The 20,000-nt window shown below is 37.1% G+C and overlaps 1 protein-coding gene across 2 annotated transcripts in view; it reads left to right on the top strand.

Moving 5' to 3' along the window:
* USP8 (ubiquitin specific peptidase 8) overlaps window positions 1–20,000 on the top strand; it is a 54,585-nt gene that overhangs the window by 33,534 nt on the left and 1,051 nt on the right. The window contains exons 11-19 of one of the 2 annotated variants that reach the window (XM_001501923.5): window positions 2,710–3,294; window positions 5,699–5,785; window positions 7,409–7,486; window positions 8,103–8,365; window positions 10,262–10,474; window positions 10,884–11,094; window positions 12,108–12,344; window positions 13,058–13,200; window positions 19,854–19,986. In XM_001501923.5, coding sequence (XP_001501973.2) covers window positions 2,710–3,294; window positions 5,699–5,785; window positions 7,409–7,486; window positions 8,103–8,365; window positions 10,262–10,474; window positions 10,884–11,094; window positions 12,108–12,344; window positions 13,058–13,200; window positions 19,854–19,986 — 1,950 coding nt within the window. The remainder of the gene's footprint in view (window positions 1–2,709; window positions 3,295–5,698; window positions 5,786–7,408; window positions 7,487–8,102; window positions 8,366–10,261; window positions 10,475–10,883; window positions 11,095–12,107; window positions 12,345–13,057; window positions 13,201–19,853; window positions 19,987–20,000) is intronic. The other variant, XM_014733838.3, reaches the window with a different exon arrangement.

Below are 20,000 nucleotides of genomic sequence, written 5' to 3'. Positions count from 1 at the left end.
AATTTTTTTTCTCAGCTATATTTAAACAATATTTCACATTTGGAGTGGATGACATTTGATTTGTGGAGCAGGCTATGCATAGAAAATTGTCATTTTTTTAATTATAAAATGAGGTGGTTCATTTCTTCATTTTTTTAAGGTCTTTTAATATTCCAGATTAAATCTTAAGACTAAATAATATTTGACTAAACAAGTTTTCTTAAAATGTAAATTTAAGAAATTCTAAAAAGAGCTCACGTTATTGCATTTCCTTTCAACTTAACGTGTTATCTGAACCCTGGTCCTTTTGTGACTTTCTGAGATATGTGCAGTTTGTCAAACATATTTCGAGGATTTTCTGTATGAAAGACAACCTGAAGGTTTACAGAGGTGATTAAGCCATGGATTCTGTCTGATGTTTGAAAGTAGAGACCTTGTACAAAATCAGCCATAGTGGAAGGCAGAATATCACAATTGCTTTAATAGTCACTGGAGCACAAAGCAAGGAGAGAAATTCTGACGTTAGGGTATGAGAGGTCTTCATTGGAGTAGGTAGTATTTTTATCTGGGCTTTAAGAGTTCAGTAGGATTTGAGGATGTAAGAGACAAGTAGAAAATTGTGTGACTAAAGACACAAAACATGCTCTGGGATCAGTGAGTAGTTTTGACTTGTTTGAACACAGTTCTCTGTTGGAGAGAGGTGAGTGTGATGGTAGGTAAGATTGGAAAGCTGGAAAAAGTCATCAGGAGAGACCTAGATCAAATTGGAATTTTATAGGCACAAGGAAACCATTAAAGAATTTTAAACTTGAAAATAATGTAATCATGGCTGTGCTTTTAAGCTTAGAGAAAAGTGGATTGGGTTACCAAAATGTGGACGGAAACATTTATTTTCATTCCTGTCCATCTTTTATTGTTAACCTCATCCTCATGGTGGTTCCTCCCGCTTTATTCTCAAATGTAGAAAAGGAGAGGAGGGATTAAATTCTTTTAAAAAGTAAGGAGGCAAAACGAGAAGTGAGGAGCAAAGGAATGATTTCTTCTTTACTAACTTCTTCCTACGGCATTGTTTTCTACTGGAAAAATACACAGTTCATTTTGTAAGAACACTGTGAGGTTGTTACTGGCAGATATTTCTGTATGTTCTCATTTTTGTTTCAGTAAACGGTATTCTGAAGAAATGATGTTACGGTCACTTCTAACAATTTTGTAGGGTTAGTGTGCTGTTAAATTAAGGTAATAAACGTTTACCTCGTTAAATCGGGAATTTAGATAGTTTATTACTCAACTTGCAGTTAGTATCTTATCTCTTCCGAAAGTTGTTATGGAATATTTTATTCATTCCCTCAGCAACATATTTATTTACTGTGTGTCAGGCACAACCTCTACCCTCCTGGAACTTATATCCTAGGAGGGAAGAAAGATTTTAAACAAATTATTATAGTTACTTAATCAGAATCCCGATAAGTACTATGAGAGAAAACAATAGGGTATAATGAGGCCAGCCTGGTGGCATAGTGGTTAAGTTCATGTGCTCCACTTTAGCAGCTCAGGGTTCACAGGTTCAGATCCCGGGTGTGGACCTACACACCACTTATCAAGCTGTGGTGTGGCAGCATCCCACATACAAAATGGAGGAGGATTGGCACAGATGTTAGCTCAGAGACAATCTTCTTGAGGCAAAAAGGGGAAGATTGGCAACAGATGTTAGCTCAGGGCCAATCTTCCTCACTAAAAAAAGAAAGAATAGGGTATAATGAGAGCATATATCAGGAGACTTGGCTAGTTTTAGGGATCAGGGAAGTCTTTTCTAAGGGAAAGATTATTTAAGTGAATACGTAATGTTGTGGTGAGCAATACCTAGAGGAACAGCTGGTATAAAGGCCTGAGTTGGGAAGGAACATGGCATCTTTGAGGAATTTTTTAAAAATGCAGGTTTGGTTGGTGTGTAGGATACTATGAGATAAGACTGGAGAAATAGGCAGAGGTGAGACAACACAGGGCCACACAGACCGTGTTAAGGATTTTAGATGTAATCTGAGTGGCTATTTAAAACAGGGTTTTCAGTAGGCGAGGAAGATGATCAGATTTTTGTTTCTAAATGATTACTCTGGCTACAGTGTGGAGAAATAGATTTAAAAGGAGGCAAGAGAAGAAATGGGACAACTAGTTGGAAGCTGTGTGGAGAGGACATTGGCAGACTTGGTTGGTGGTAATGGAGATGGAGGGACAGATGCAGGAGGAAAATTACACTGCAGAAGAGCAGGGAAAGAACACATGAAACTCTCACTTTTCTGATTCTAGCAGCTATTTGGATAGTGGTTACCTCCCTGCAATAAGGTCCACGTTTCGGGGGGGAATCATGAATTCAGCTTTGGTGCATTAGGTTTGTGGCATATGTGAGACACTCATATGGAGATACTGAGTAGGCAGTTGGATGTGTGGAAATGGAACTTATGTCAGGTATGCCCAGGTCTAGGTTTTATATTTTAGAATGAACTCTTCTGTCTACAGAACACATTAGGGTGTATTAAAAGTGTGGAATTAAGAGGAAGTAAGTGCCAAGTGCCTTATGGGAAATCTTGACATTGAGTGATTTACAAATAGATGTTCTGGCAGATGTTGTCTCCACAAAGTGATGGTTCTTTTATCACAACTTGGTTTCAAGAACTGAGGATACGTTCCTGGATTTTGACAAAAGTATGATTTGCTCTGTTTTTGTTGATATAGATTGATCGTACTAAAAAACCAGCAATCAAATTGCCTGAAGAGCATAGAATAAAATCTGAAAGTACAGATCATGAGCAACAGTCTCCTCAGGATGGAAAAATTGTTCCTGATCGTTCCACAAAGCCAGTATTTCCCCCTCCAACTGCCATGTTAACAGATGAAGAAAAAGCTCGTATTCATGCAGAAACTGCTCTTCTAATGGAGAAAAACAAACAAGAAAAAGAGCTTCGAGAAAGGCAGCAAGAGGAACAGAAAGAGAAACTGAGGAAGGAAGAACAAGAACAGAAAGCCAGAAAGAAGCAAGAAGCTGAAGAAAATGAAATCACAGAGAAGCAACAAAAAGCAAAGGAAGAAATGGAAAAGAGAGAAAGTGAGCAGGCCAAAAAAGAAGATAGAGAAACCTCAGCAAAGAGGGGCAGAGACATAACAGGAGTAAAAAGACAAAGTAAAAGTGAACATGAAACTACTGATGCCAAGAAGTCTGTGGAAGACAGGGGGAAAAGGTGTCCAACTCCAGAAGTACAGAAAAAGTCAATGGGAGAAATGCCCCATGCCTCCATGACAGGAGAGTCCAGTTCAGGCAAGGTAAGCAGAAACGCACAGTGCAGACTGCCAACTGAGTGAGATCAGATGTGTATACGGAGATGACACAGTAGCACTCCATAAACAGGGCAGACATTTTAGGTCATTTTCTAGGGGGTGAGAGATCTGCACTGACCCATCTACGTTTGCACAGTACTCTTCTTTGATTGATTAGGAATGGAACTGCTTTCCATGTCAATAAAATGCAACGTATTTTTAATAAGTGAGATAAATAGCTGCATTCTTCATTTCTATGTTTGATGTATGATCATCAAAAGACTAGAGTGAAGGGGGCTGGCCCCGCGGCCGAGTGGTTAAGTTCACGCGCTCCGCTGCAGGCGGCCCAGTGTTTCGTTGGTTCAAATCCTGGGCGCGGACATGACACTGCTCATCAGACCACGCTGAGGCGGCGTCCCACATACCACAACTAGAAGGACCCACAACGAAGAATATGCAACTATGTACCGGGGGGGCTTTGGGGAGTAAAAGGAAAAAATAAAATCTTTAAAAAAAAAAAAAAGACTAGAGTGAAATACATTCTTTCTCTCAGTAGGGAGGAATTAGGTACCAAATATTTATGTAATAGAGTTTGTTTCTCCTTAGAATGTGTCCAAAATCAGTGACATCTAAATGGCCCAACATTTATCTTTGTGTATAGTGATTTTTCTTGTCAGATCTATGTCATTTTGTTTGTTGCTTCATCTAATCAATAATATTGACAATACCCCCATTAATGTTGCCTTTTTCTTTCCTTGGCTATTCCCCAAAGTTGATTCGTTTATTTTTTTTTTTTTAAGATTTTTAAAATTTTTTCCTTTTTCTCCCAAAGCCCCCCAGTACATAGTTGTGTATTTTTAGTTGTGGGTCCTTCTGGTTGTGGCATGTGGGATGCTGCTTCAGCATGGCTTGATGAGCGGTGCCATGTCCACACCCAGGATTCGAACTGGTGAAACCCTGGGCTGCCGAAGCAGAGCACGTGAACTTAACCACTGGGCCACGGGGCCAGCCCCCCAAAGTTGATTCTTATAATTGAGTGCTAAGTAAGTTTTTATAATAGCAGGAACAGTTATAGCCCTTAGTACATACATGTACATGGAAATGTGTTTTTGGTAGTGTGAAAATGACTTCTGATGGAAAGCGAAATACCTTCTTTACAGGATGTCAGTTTCTATACTTCTTAAGCAGCAGTTCAGGCATATACCAAAATAAACAATTCATATTAATGCTGCACTCATCCAGGAAACACTTACCTGGTGACCTTAGCTATCAAAAATATAGCTCTCGTGCAAAAACCTTCTAAACACCCAAAATTAGGGACGTGAAGCTCATGTACTAAAACTCTCTAACTTTATTCATAGGAGAATCAGAACTTATAAGCTCTTACAATTTAAATATTATTCATTGAGTGGCTACTATATGCCAAGAATTCTTCCTATATTATCTTAATATTTCTCCTAATGATAATCCTATGAGGTATTCAATTTACAAATGAAATTGAAGCTTGGAGATAAGTAATTTGCCTAAGATCTCATATGCAGTGAGGGTCCAAAGCCCTTCCTTTCCATCTTGCCACACTTAGAGGCAGGCAGTCGTAAGAACTTAAAACATTCATCTTTCTAGGGTCATTTAGTGTACGTGCCAAATGTCCCTACAAATCTAAATAGCCCAGCCTGAGATCATCACATATGGTTTTTGATGTTTTCTATAATGTAGCACATTGAAAAAAAGTTAAGATTTCATTTGTTGTATGCTCCTCTTAAAAGTAGGTAAAATATGTATTTTATTTTGGAATATATATTATTAAAATCACAAATTTTTAAAAGTTTATACTTTAGTTATTTTTTAAATAAAATATAAAATTAAACTGAATTTTTAAAAGAACCCATGATAGGTTCCAAGAAGATATAAAATGGATTTTGCACTTTTGAATATTGCTCTGTAGAAATTTTATAATCTCTTTATTCTCTTGAATATGTTAATTTGTTTGGAGCACGGCCACTTTCAAGGTAACCAAAATCATATGAGATTTGAATAAAAGGATAATGTTTAAAAGAGGCCATGGCTAGTGTACACTCATGACCAGCGTCTTACGCTTGGCGGTGTGTGAGGGCTCAGTGCTTCACAGTCCACTGTGATTTGCATCTTTATTTACCCCGCTGATTCATCAACATTTCTTAGTTCTTTATCTTTAGTGTTAGGAAATCCAGTATGGGCTCTACTACATTTAATTGAAAGTATCTATTTTAACAATAAAATCAAATTAACTTTTCAGAGGCCTCATTTTTTTTCTCCTTGTATTACATTTTCAGTCTCATAGATTTGTTTGTATTAGACAGTGATAGGTAGATTTATATTAGGAGAAAGTTAAAAGTTTTGTTTCACTTCTGAAATTTTAATAATTTTATAGCCTGTTAAGATTAAAGGACAACCAGAAAGTGGAATTCTAAAGACTGGAACTTTTAGAGAGAATACAGAGGACACCGAAAGAAATAAAGTAAGTAGTTCTCTGGGTAGCAGAAAAACGTGGATTATAACCACGTGGTTATCTTTACCATGCTGTCATCCTTCATCTTAAGATCTACTCTCCGAGGGAAATTTTGCTGTCTTGGGTAGCTGTTTTTGGTTTAGTTCTACATGATTGATCCATTTATATGCTAAAGGGAATAGATATTTGTCTTCCTATTTAAAGTTCGATGATATGTTCTATTCACTTTATGAAATTAAAAAATACTTAGACTTTACTATATGATCCAACAATTCTACTTGTGGATATATATCCAAAAGAATTGAGAGCAGGGCCTCAAAGAGATATTTGTACACCTATGTTCGTAGCAATAGCCAAAAAATGGAAGCAACCCAAGTGTGCATCACCAGATGAATGGATAAATGTGTATGTACATACAAGTAGAATATTATTCAGCCTTAAAAAGGAAGGAAATTCTGACACATGCTGCAACACAGATGAACCTTGAGGACTCTATGCTAAGTGAAATAAGCCAGTCACAAAAGGACACATACTGTATGATTCCATTTGTGTAAGGTACCTAGAGAGGTCAAATTCATAGAGGTAGGAAGTAGAGTGGTGGTTGCTAGGAGGCTGGGGGGCAGGGGGAGAGTTATTGTTTAAATGGGTACAGAGTTTCAGTCTGCAAGGTGAAGAGAGTTCTGGAGATTGGTTGCACAACAGTGTAAATAGACCTAATGCCACTTACCCATAAACTTAAAAATGGTTAAGATGGTAGATTTTATGTATATTTCATCACAATTTTTAAAATATTTAGGCCTTTTATAAAACATCTTTATAAGACATTGCCTTTGTTTTTGTTAAGAACTTTGTTGAGGTATAATTTGCATACCATAAAATTCACCCAATTTTACTGTACAGTTCAGTGATTTCAGTTCAAAGCTGTGAAACAATTATTAACTCAATTCAATTTTAGAACATTTCCATCCCACCAGAAAGATTTCTGTGCCCAGTTGTAGTCACTCCCTGTTCCTACCCTCTCTGTCTCCATAGAGTTGCCTTCTCTGGGCAGTTCATGTAAATAAATAAAGATCTATGTGTATGTGTATATATATATAATTTTTTGCATATGTCTTCTTTCACCTAGCATACTTTTTTGAGAGTCTCATGCTGTGGCGTGTTTCAGTAGTTTATTCCTTTGTATGGCTGAGTATTCCACTGTGTGGATATGCCACATTTTATTCACCCATCAGTTGGCGCACATTTGCATTGCTTCTACTTTGGCACTATAATGAATGATGCTGCTATGAACATTAGCATACAAGTCTTTGTGTGGAAATATGTTTTCACCTTTCTTTTGGGTTGATATCTAGAAGTGGAATTGTATTTGTGCTTTTGTCTTTTTAAAGAAACTTAAAAAAAACCACCACCATTGTAGGCTCATGCACACACACTCATTTTCCTCTTGCTGTGGTACTATTGGGACTTGGAGAAAAATGTATATTGTTCTTCATCTTTGAACTTGTTTTAAAAATTATTAATGGCAGCCAACACAAGGCTTTTTGGTTCTTGGGTATGAGTAGCTTAAGTTTGTATGTGGCAAAATTGAACTGAAAAATCAGATTTTCTTTTCTTTTTCCTTTTTTTAACTAGGCTCGAGAACCTTTAACAAGAGCACGAAGTGAAGAAATGGGAAGGATCGTACCAGGACTGCCTTCAGGCTGGGCCAAGGTAAAACTCAAAATCAGCACAGAAATAAATAACATGGTTAAAAAGCCCTTTTTTTATTTATTTTACATCTTCTCTAATGCAGAGTCAATTCTGTTTCTTCTTTGTAGAGGGAAACATAGCTCGTTTCCCTAATTACTGCAGGGTTAGGTTTCTCAATATCCAGCCTGTGATGCTGGCTACAATGTGTCAACATTCCTGGTCTCTGTCATTTAGAAACAGTATGTTACTTTAAAACCTAAAGTTCTTTGGAAACTTAATTATACAAGTGATTATCACTATTTTACTTAAATTATTTTATCCAAAAGCAAATTTAGCAGAGGAAAACTGTAGAGTGATTTTTTTTTTTTTTTTTTTTTTTTTTGGTGAGGAAGATTGGCTGAGCTAACATCTCTTGCCAGTCTTCCTCTATTTTGTATGTGGGATGTTGCCACAGCATGGCTTGCTGAGCAGTGTATAGGCCTATGCCTGGGATCCAGACCCACAAACCCTGGCCTGCAGAAGGAGAGTGCGCAAACTTAACCACTACAACACTGGGCCAGCCCTGATGAGTGATTTTTCTTGTTCATGTAATGGTCCTTGTTTTTTGACCTGTTTTCTTTTTTCTTTCCCATCTAAGTTTCTTGACCCCATCACTGGAACTTTTCGTTATTATCATTCACCCACCAACACTGTTCATATGTATCCACCGGAAATGGCTCCTTCATCTGCACCTCCTTCCACTCCTCCAACTCATAAAGCCAAGCCACAGATTCCTGCAGAGCGGGACAGGGAGCCATCCAAACTGAAGCGCTCCTACTCCTCCCCAGACATAACCCAGGCCATTCAAGAGGAAGAGAAGAGGAAGCCAGCAGTGACTCCAACCGTTAATCGGGAAAACAAGTAAGTTTATCCTAACTCCTAGAACTTGAATAATCTGCTGTATATGAAAACCTCTGCTCGAAACATATCAGCTTATTAATGTCAGGGAGTCAGAAATTTCTGTGGATGGCTGTGCCAGCTGTTGTTATTTACCACAGAGGAAAAAGGAAATGAATGGATTAAATGTCCTTGGTTTTTCTCCAAAGTGCTAATTTAAATATATCAAAGAAGATTATAAGTATTAATGTAGATATAAAAGTATAAATGTTATTATATTTTAAGGCAGCATGCTATAGACATCCTAGAAGTTTTCCATAAACCTCTTGTGGTCCCTAAATCTTCCTTTGAAGACGATAATTTATAGGATTGTTGAGTTTATCTTGTTACAGCTCTCAAATTCCAAACTTTTTTTAGCTCCGTCAGTAATGTGGGAGCAAAAAGTATTAAAATAACAAGCCTTGTAGTGTGTGTCGGCTCCTAATCCTTATTCTGTTCTCTTTTCCTGCAGTGCATTTCTGTTCACAACTAGTGATCAATAAGTTCATTTAAGTTTCCCAAGACAGTATCTCATTTAGGTATATTCCCAGCTTTATCTCTTTTTGAATATGCTAATGCTCCTGGCTTACGATTAATAGGGTTATGAGGAGATAATTTTCACGTCTATTTACCACTTCTCATCTTTACTTTTTTGGGGAGGGGAGTAAATGGAAGTATGAATAAATGGGTTTGTCTTTCTGTTTATAATATATACTCTCTTAATTGCTAAAGAATTCCAACTTTGGTAGCACTCGAGAAAGTAGCTGGTATATTTTCCTCCTGAGAACGTAACCCTGCCAGGTGAGGACTTAATTGGAGGATATCTTTTTAATTTTGTAGCTCTGGTTAAAGATTTCAGGGCTCACTATTAAAACTGGTGAAACTTAATTCCTTCCGACTTCATCATTCTTACTGAAGTTTGTTAATTTGGCAGAGTTTTAAAGACTATCACATATGCAGTTCAGGTATTTTTATATGTATTTAGTAAAGAAAGAGCACAAGCGTGCATGCACCTGAGCAGGCATAAAGAAAAGCTGATTGAAATATAGTTTAGTGTGTTCTCAGTGTTCCTTTCAGGGGTGGAAGTATGCTTAGGATCAATAATAATGAAAGACGTATCAGTTAAGATTTTTCTTAATGCTATAGCATTTCTAGAAGTTTCACATATTAATCAAATACACTAAATAACAAAAGCATTGGAGCCATTCTCTAGTCCTTTGCTGTTCAGTAGACACGTTGATAGGAGCGTTCTGTATCTGTGATAATGGAAATGTTCTGTATTTGTGCTGTCCAGTATGGTAGCGGCTATTTCACATTGTGGCTAGAGTAACTGAGGAGCTGGGTTCTTAATTTTGTTTATATTTAAATAGCCACCTGTGGCTACTGGCTACCATATTTGTCAGCTCAGCTCTAGACTTTAGGTAATAGTACTCAAATAACCTTTGCCTACTTTAGTATCTTCTCCACGGTAATATATGTTTTTTTTTTTGATTCCTTGTTTGGCATTCTGGTTGAGTTCAAGTTTAGTAATGCTAAACTTTCCAGAATTATTTAAAGGAGTTTGAAAGAGCCTTCTCTACTAGAAGACTCTACCTCTTGAGAAGCCAGAGACTCTGTCTCAGGGTGTCTATAAGAACCATGGACCCACATAAGAGGTTAAAGGTTTTTGTTTCCTGGGAGGGTCACAGAACATAACGAGTGTTACCTAGATACTGAAAGACCCACCACCTTAGAAGTGAACTATTTACGAAATTACTTTGTCCTGTGGTGCAGATGCTGAAGTTTGCTGCCATTTGTACTATGAACCTTACTTTCAGATGCTTTGCCTCTTGAGACATCTTGTTCGCTTTTGAGACATCTTGTCTGCTTTTTCTTCCTCAGGCCAACAGGCTACCCTAAAGCTGAAATCACAAGGCTTTCTGCTTCTCAAATTCGGAACCTCAATCCTGTGTTTGGAGGATCTGGACCAGCTCTCACTGGACTTCGTAATTTAGGAAATACTTGTTACATGAACTCAATCCTGCAGTGCTTGTGTAATGCTCCACATTTGGCTGATTATTTCAACCGAAACTGTTACCAGGATGATATTAACAGGTAAATTTCCTACTTTTTACAATATAATATTAAAAGGGTAATCTAACCACACTTCCTTACCACCCAGCTCCAGAGAAGTCAAATTAGGAAAGGAGAATATAGAGGAAAGCCTCCTCTGGCTGGTAAAGGACAGACAGGAAGGGAGCAGCGCAGGGGGCAGAACCTCCCTGTCAAGAACTGGAGCCTATTTGGCTGCGGGGCCAGCAGCCAAAAAGAAGCAGGTTGAAGGGGTGTGATCAAAGTAAGATTCAGATGAGTATTTGGCAATAAACCTGTGACTAAGTAAGTATTTTAGTGTAGGATTACAGTATGTGAATAGTTTAATGTTGACATCAAGAACCCACTGTGCCTTGACTTCTTAAATTTTCCTCTATTGCTTTTTTTTCTAACTTCACTTTTATTTGCAAAGGTCAAATTTGTTGGGGCATAAAGGTGAAGTGGCAGAAGAATTTGGCATCATCATGAAAGCTCTGTGGACGGGACAGTACAGGTATATCAGTCCTAAAGACTTTAAAATCACCATTGGGAAGATCAATGACCAGTTTGCAGGATACAGCCAGCAAGATTCACAAGAACTGCTTCTGTTCCTAATGGATGGTCTCCATGAAGATCTAAATAAAGTAAGAAATTCGATTTTTCTGAGTTGCAGAGGCTCTTTAGGGTTGCTCCACACTATAATTGCTTTTGTAGCAATTTAAAATTGTAGTTGTGCCAAGGCATCAGACAATAAAACAAATGTATGTCTAATATTTGAAAAGAAGTATATTCAATTTGTATTTACTCACTAAAATGTTAACAGGTGGTGTTGTGAGAGATTTGTAAATGTTAAAATAGTTGGAGATAATTGTATTTGTGACCCACATGTATGTGACAGTGAAATCATAAACATGATTTTCTCAAAGATGAGCTATAGACAGCCTGAACATCTTTATTTGTGTTCATTATATTTCTATATTATATATTATTGCATATTTTATATATTTATTATATTATGTGTATATTATACTATATCCTATTCTTAATTCCTTTTTCTGAAATAAGAATTACTGTGTGTAACCAGATGACTCATGAGAAAAGTTACTGTTGAAGCATGTATTTGTGCATAAATGACCAGTCTCCCTTTGTATACTATGGCTTGTTTTTAGCACCAAGCTCTCCTCTCTCTTTCAGATACCTTTGGGATCACCATTCTTACCACTGAACATATATATATACACATATATACACACATACATATATTTTATGTACATATATATGTGTGTGTCCATCCATGAGACTAGGACAGTAAAAAAACATCTGTCTAGTTGTAGCCCTAACAACCAGCTATATGTGGGATATCTTATTCAAAACCAGTCTTTTCAGCTTTTTAAATAAACTTTATTAAGAAATTCTAACAAGTCACACTCTTTTAATAAAGTGGGGTTTTGGTTTTTTGGGGGAAGTTTTTTTGGCTAGAATTTTTTTGTAGCACTTAACAAGATTAGAATTCCTTTATGAAAAGAGCCAGAAGTGTTTCTAAATTTGCAGAGTGTTTGTACACATTTTGTTTGTACACATTTAACAGTGTTTCAATTTTATATTTAAACGTTGACTTTGAGATATTAATATAGAGTTTAAATAATCTTGTTTCTAGGCTGATAATCGGAAGAGACATAAAGAAGAAAATAATGATCATCTCGATGACTTTAAAGCTGCAGAACATGCTTGGCAGAAACACAAGCAGCTCAATGAATCTATTATTGTTGCACTTTTTCAGGGTCAATTCAAATCCACAGTACAGTGCCTCACCTGTCACAAAAAGTCTAGGACATTTGAGGCTTTCATGTATTTGTCTCTACCCCTAGCATCCACGAGTAAATGTACATTACAGGTAAGTTTAAGATTGAGAGGAAATGATTTGTTGAGTTAAAATGCTGTCTATGTGCATATACAAATGTGCTTTATTCAGCAATTTATTTCTTTCTTTACCCCATAAACGTTTCATAGGTAAAACTCATACAAATTCTGTTTTAATTAGGCCTATGTAGATTAGAAAGAAACATTTTCAAAAAAAAAAAAAATTTTCCCTTTTTAAGGGTACTTTCCTATTAAATATTCTTTCAGAGTTGATAAATAATATGTTTTTTAAAATTTGTATTTTGAAGAAGTTTTATAAGTTGATTTTGAAAATTATATATTGACTTTAATATAGGTCCACTTTTTATAAGAGTTTGCTCTACATGGGGAGAGGAGGGAAATATGCTGTTTTCCACACAACAGTAATGTGATTTCAATAGCTTGTTGATAGCTTTAGTCCTAGCTTCCTCGAGAATATCATTTCTTCCAGCAAGACTTCCCTGAGCCGCCAGGGCGTTCATGTGAGCTCTCAGGACACGCAGTACTGCTCACCACGCTCTGCTGTCACCGTTGGCTATCTTGTCTGCATTCCTCCCTAGATTATAAACTTGGTGAGGGCAGGAACTTTTGTTCTAGTTTACTGTTGTAGCCCTCACGCCTGGCAGAGTAACTTACTGCATAGATGCTCAATGCTACAGTGTGGAAGAAATGACTTAATGAGTACCTGCTGCTTGCTTTTGCTTCCAGGATTGCCTTAGGTTATTTTCCAAAGAAGAAAAACTCACAGATAACAACAGGTTCTACTGCAGTCATTGCAGAGCTCGGCGGGACTCTCTAAAAAAGATAGAAATCTGGAAGTTGCCACCTGTCCTTTTAGTGCATCTGAAACGGTAAAGGGGACAGATTTTTCTACCTATTTAGTACAATGTAGATGAAGAAATTTCCTTTATTCTAAGTCACTTCCTTGTACTGCCTGCTAAGGATGCATAACAAAGGAAGACTACCTGGTTAGGGTGTCTCTAGGGAAATAAGGCAGAAATCCAGTTCACCTTCGTGTTTGCAAGAACAGATGACAGCACCACTCTTTCATGTAATTCCGTCTTGAAAAATCAATGAAACTAAATGATTGCATTTCAAATATAAAAAATTTAAATCATTGCAAATATCAAGTGAAAATGTATAAAAATAATGTTATACGGTATAACTCTAACACAAATTATTAGCAGATAAAATTTATCATTCAAACAATGAACTAAACATAGCAGGATTTAATCCTGTGCTGAAAATAAAATAGGATTTTTTGTTAATTCTTTTTTTTTAGTCATTTTATTAAGGTCATAATGGTTTATAACATTGTGTAATTTCAGGTGGACATTGTTATATATCAGTTTCTGTATAGACTACATCATGCTCACCACCAGTATCTAGTTTTTATCCATGACCATGTATATGTGCCCCTTTACCCTTCTCACCCGCTCCTCACCTCCTTCCCCTGTGGTTCTCCTTATTTATGTGTTTATCTTCCACATGAGTGAAATCAGTGTTTGTATTTCTCTGTCTGGTTTATTTTGCTTAACATAATACCCTCAGGGTCCATCCATGTTGTTGCACATGGGAGAATTTCATCTTTTTATGGCTGAATAGTATTCCATTGTATATATACCACATCTTCTTTATCCATTCATCCATTGATGGGCACTTGGGTTGCTTTCATGTCTTGGCTATTGTGAATAATGCTGCAATGAACATAGGGGTGCATAAGTCTCTTTGTATTGTTGATTTCAAGTTCTTTGGATAAATACCTTGTGCTGGGATAGCTGGGTCATATGGTATTTCTATTTTTAATTTTTTGAGGAATCTCCATACTGTTTTCTTTAGTGGCTGCACCAGTTTGCCCTCCCACCAGCAGTTTATGAGGGTTCCCTTTTCTCCACATCCTCTCCAACATTTATTTTTTGTCTTGTTAATTATAGCCATTCTGACAGGTACAAGGTGACACCTCATTGTAATTTTGATTTGCATTTCTTTAAGGATTAGTGATGTTGAACATCTTTTCATGTGCCTGGTGGCCATCTGTATGTCTTTGGAAAAATGTCTTCATACTTTCTGCCCATTTTTTGATTGGATTTTTTGGAGTTTTTTTGAGTTGTATGAGTTCTTTATACATTTTGGAAATTGACCCCTTGTCAGATATATGATTTGCAAATATTTTCTCCCAGTTGGTGGGTTGTCTTTTTGTTTTGTTCATGGTTTCCTTTGCCTTGCAGAAGCTTTTTCAGTCTGATGTAGTCCCATTTGTTAATTTTTTCTTTTACTTCCCTTGCCCGAGTAGACATGGTATTCGAAAAGATGCTGCTAAGACCAATGTCAAAGAGCGTACTGCCTACATTTTCTTCTAGGAGTTTTATGGTTTCAGGTCTTACCTTCAAGTCTTTAATCCATTTTGAGTTAGTTTTTGTGTATGGTGTAAGATAATAGTCTGCTTTCATTTTTTGCACAAGGCTGTCCAGTTTTCCCAACATCATTTATTGAAGAGACTTTCCTTTCTCCATTGTATGTTCTTGGCTCCTTTGTCAGAGGTTGACTGACCATAGATGTGTGGTTTTATTTCTGGGCTCTCAATTCTGTTCTTTCGATCTGTGTGTCTACTTTTGTGCCAGTACCATGCTGTTTTGATTACTATGGCTTTGGTAGTGTCTTTTGAAGTCAGAGATTGTGATGCCTCCAGCTTTGTTCTTTTTTTTCAGGATTGCTTTAGCTCTTTGGGGTCTTTTGTTTTTCCATATAAATTTTAGGATTGTTTATTCTATTTCCATGAAGAATGTCACTGGGATTCTGATTGGAATTACATTGAATCTGTAGATTGCTTTAGGCAATATGAGATTTTGACTGGGTTTATTTTTCCGATCCATGAGCATGGAATCTTTCTATTTCTTTATGTCATCTTTGATTTCTTTCAGTAATGTCTTACAGTTTTCAGTGTATAGATCTTTCACTTCCTTGGTTAAATTTATTCCTAGATATTTTATTCTTTTTGTTGCGATTGTAAATGGGATTGTATTCTTGACTTCTCTTTCTGCCAGTTTGTTATTAGTGTATAGAATTGCAAGTGATTTTTTGATGTTGATTTTGTACCCTGCAACTTTGCTGTACTTGTTGGTTATTTCCAATAGTTTTGTGATGGATTCTTTAGGGTTTTCTATAACAGAATGATGTCCACAAACAGCGAGAGTTTCTGTCTTCCTTTCCAATTTGGATTCCTTTTATTTATTTTTCTTGCCTAATTTCTCTGGCCAAAACCTCCAGTACTGTGTTGAATAGGAGTGGCAAGAGTGGGCACCCTTGTCTTGTTCCTGTTCTCAGAGGAAGGGCTTTCAGTTTTTCACCGTTAAGTATGATGTTGTCTGTGTGTTTGTCATGTATGGCCTTTATTATGTTGAGGTACTTTCCTTCTATGCCCATTTTATTGAGCGTTTTTGTCATAAATGGATGTTGGATCTTGTCAGATAACTTTCTCTGCAGCTGTTGAAATGATCATGTGATTTTTATTCCTCGTTCATTAATGTGGTTTATGACATTGATTGATCTGCAGGTGTTGAACCATCCCTGCATCACGGTGTAAATCTCACTTGGTTGTGGTGTGTGATCCCTTTAATATATTGCTGTATTTGATTTGACGATATTTTGTTGAGGAATTCTCCATCTATGTTCGTTAGCAATATTGGCTTCTAATTTTCCTTCTTTGTGTTGTCCTTGTCTGGCTTTGGTATCAGGGTGATGTTGGCCTCATAGATTGAGTTAGGAAGTGTTCCAGCTTCTTCAGTTTTTGGAATAGTTTGAGAAGAATAGGTATTAAGTCTTCTTTGAATGTTTGCTAGAATTCTCCAGAGAAGCCATTTAGTCCTGGACTTTTGTTTTTTGGGGGGTTTTTGACTGCTGTTTGTATCTCTTAACTTGTGTATGATCTATTCAGATTCTTTATTTCTTGGTTCAGTTTTGGGAGGTTGTATGAGTCTAAGAATTTATCCATTTCTTCTAGGTTATCCTATTTGTTAGCATATAGTTTTTCATAGTATTATCTTATAATCCTTTGTATTTCTGTGATATCTATTGTAATTTCTCCTCTTTCATTTTTAGTTTTATTTCTTTGTGCCTTCTCTCTTAGTCCAGCTAAGGTTTGTTAATTTTATCTTCTCAAAGAACCAGGTCTTAGTTTCACTGATCTTTCTATTGTTTTTTTAATCTCTATTTCATTTATTTTTGCTGTAATTCTTATTATTTCCCTCCTGCTGACTTTGGGCTTTGCTCTTCTTTTTCTGGTTCTATTAGCTGTAGTTTAAGATTATTTATTTGAGATTTTTCTTGTTTGTTGAGGTAGGCATGTATTGCTATAAATTTCTCTCTTAGTACCACTTTTGCCTCATCCTATAAGAGTTGATATGTTGTGTTTTCATTTTCATTTGTCTCCAGGTATTTTTTTATTTCACCTTTGATTTCTTCATTGATCCAGTGGTTGTTCAATAGCCTATTGTTTAATCTCCACATATTTCCCAACTTTTTTCTTGTAGTTGATTTCTAGCTTCACAGCGTTGTGGTCAGAAAAGATGGTTGGGATGATTTCAATCTTGTTTTTTAATCTGTCCAGCCACTCTGTGTCTTTTGATTGGAGAATTCAATCCATTTACAATTAGAGTGATTTTTAATATATAAGGGCTTACTACTGCCATTCTCTCTCTCGTTTTCTGGTTGTTCTATATTTCGATTGTTTCTTTTCCCTTGTATTTCTGACTGCCATTTAAGTATGGTGGTTTTCTGTGACACTTTTCCCAGTTTTCTCTTTATTTATGGTTTGTGGCTCTGCTCTGATTTTTTGTTTAGTGGTTACCAGGAGGTTTGTATAAAAGATCTCATAGATGAAACAGTCCATTTTCTGATAGTCTCTTATCTCCATTAGCCTAAGCACGTTCCATCCCTTTCCTCTTCCCCTTCTGAGTTATTGTTGTCACAAATTATTCTTTTTTGTATTGTGAGTAAGTAGGAGGGCTTCCTTCATCATTTCTTGGAAGGGAGGTCTAGTGGTGATGAACTTGTCAGCTTTTGTTTATCTGGGAAAGCTTTTATTTCTCTGTTGTATCTGAAAGATACTTTCAGTGAATAGAATATTCTTTGCTGAAAATTTTTGTCTTTCAGTATTTTGAATATATCATTCCACTGTCTCCTAGCCTGTAATGTGTCTGCCAAGAAATCCACTGAAAGCCTGATGGGGTTCCTTTGTAGGTTATTTTCTTCTGCCTTGCTGCCCTTAATATTTTTTCTTTGTCATAGACTCCTGCCAGTTTTAATATTATATGCCTTGGAGATGATCTTCTTGCATTGATGTAAATAGGAGTTCATGGTTTCATGTACTTGTAAGTCCAGTTCCTTCCCCAGGTTTGGGAACTTCTCAGCGCTTATTTCTTTGATCAAGCTCTCTGCCCCTTTCTCCCTCTTTTCTCCTCCTGGAATACCTATAATCTTTATGTTGCTTTTCCTAATTGAGTCAGATATTTCTTGAAGAATTTCTTCATTTTTTTTAAATCTTAGTTCTCTCTCCTTCTCCACTTGAAGCATTTCTGTATTTCTGTCTTCTAATTCACTAATTCTGTCCTCCAAACAGCTCTGTTTTTTATGGTTTCTACCTTATTTTTTATCTCATTAATTTTCTTGTTCATCTCCAGAATTTCTGTTTGGTTTTTTTCTAGAGCTTCAATCTCTGATGAAGTATTCCTAATGTTATTGAGCTCATTGAACTGTCTGAGTTTTCTTGTAACTCATTGAGTTTCTTTATAGCAACTATTTTGAATTTGCTGTCATTTAGACTGTAAACTTCTGTGACTTCAGGATGGGTTTCTGGAGACTTGTCTTCTTCCTTCTGCTGGGAAGTGTTACTGTTGCTCTTCATAGTGTTTGATGAGTTGGTCCTTTGCTGATGCACTTGTGGTAGTATCAGGTCACAGGTTCCACCTGCCACCACTGGGGGCCAGGGGATGACAGGAGCTGTGTTTTCTGATCTCATGCCATCTGCTGGTAGCTGTGCTGGTAGCACCGCTCTCTGTTTGCATGGGCTGGTGACAGCCACTTAGCAGGTTGTGTTCACACAGGCAGGGCTGCTGCATTCGCAGGTGGTTCGGCTGAGCTACTGCGCTTGTTGGGTGGGGCACTTATGCTGGGACTGAGCTGCCGCCACTTGCTGGAGAGCATTCCCACAGGCAGGGCCGCTGTGGTTCATTGAGCACTCCTGCAGGCCGGGCTGCCACTCTGAAAGCGTTCACACACAGGCCAGGCTGCCCCACCTCCACTTACAGTAGCACTGGGCCGGCCCCTCTGTGAGGATCCATGACGTGGCTTGCTGCCACCAGGGAGAGGAAGGGATGTGCTCACCTAGTTCCACTGCCTCCTGGGGATCCAGGCCACCCACCTTCAGAGGTATGGCCGCAATGCCATTGTTGAATGCAGACATGTTTTTGTCCAGATTTTTCCAGCTGATGAAAAAGATCTAGCCCTGTAGTGGTAGAAGGACTAATGGTGAAGTTGTGAAACGCATCCCAGGATTTTTGCTCTGATTCTTTCGTCTATTTGTAATCTATCTATGGAGCGATAACTTGGAGTCATTTTTTTGAAAACCTTTTTAAAAGGAAGTTTCATCTTTTTATTGAGAGCTGTAGTTTTTGTTTCAAAGAAAGCATTTCTATTTTAATTTGTTTCATCTTGTGTTATTGGAGATTCTTAGGCAGTTACTTATGTTAATTTCAACATTGGCATGTTCAAATTCCTCTTGTGTAAACCAAACAAAAGCTTATTATATCTGTTGTCCTTTTCTTCTTGAGGATTGTGAAGGTATAAACATTCTATAAATGATTACACATTTGTTCTGTTAAAATTTTTAATGCTGCATATTGCTCTTGGAGAATATCTAAAAATATAAATGGTTCAGAATTCAATTTTTAAAAGATAATTCTGAAATAACCATAATACACCAACTAAAATCCCAGTATTTTGGTGTTTAAAGCAGCAGAGTGTGCCAGGATAATGGAGTGCCATGCTTTCAGTCACTAGTCTTCATGCTTGCGCTTTCCAGCTGTGTTTTCCCCAGACATATAAGTTTAAATCTCAAGCAGCTGTCCTCAGTCTTTCCTCCATACTTTGTGGTGCTTAGCATTATAAATATGGCTTTTCAGAACTTTCTACCTCTGTAGAAGATTCATCTAACAGTTCTAACTGGCTTAAGGATAAAGGGACCAAGGTGTGGCCCTGCCTCCACCACTCTAGGTGTTTGACCTTGGGCAAGTCATGTAATGTCTGTGTGCCTCAGTTTCCTCATTTGTAAAATGGAAATGAAACCAAATGTCTTTAACAGGTCCCTGCACTACAAAAATTCTGAGTGTGTGTTTGAAGTGGATTTTATGATTCTGGCTAAAAAATCTAGATTGTTAATGAATGAATTAGAGTTCATTCTGATGTCTTTGGTCTGTCAGTATAATTGCTATAATATTTTGCTCTATAGTTTCTCCTACGATGGCAGATGGAAGCAGAAATTACAGACATCTGTGGACTTCCCATTAGAAAATCTTGACTTGTCACAGTATGTTATTGGTCCAAAGAACAATTTGAAGAAATACAACTTGTTTTCTGTTTCAGTAAGTATCTTATT

Source organism: Equus caballus, chromosome 1 (assembly GCF_041296265.1).
Source record: "Equus caballus isolate H_3958 breed thoroughbred chromosome 1, TB-T2T, whole genome shotgun sequence".
Classification (NCBI taxonomy): Eukaryota; Metazoa; Chordata; class Mammalia; order Perissodactyla; family Equidae; genus Equus; species Equus caballus.
This window is presented reverse-complemented; position numbering and strand designations above follow the sequence as displayed.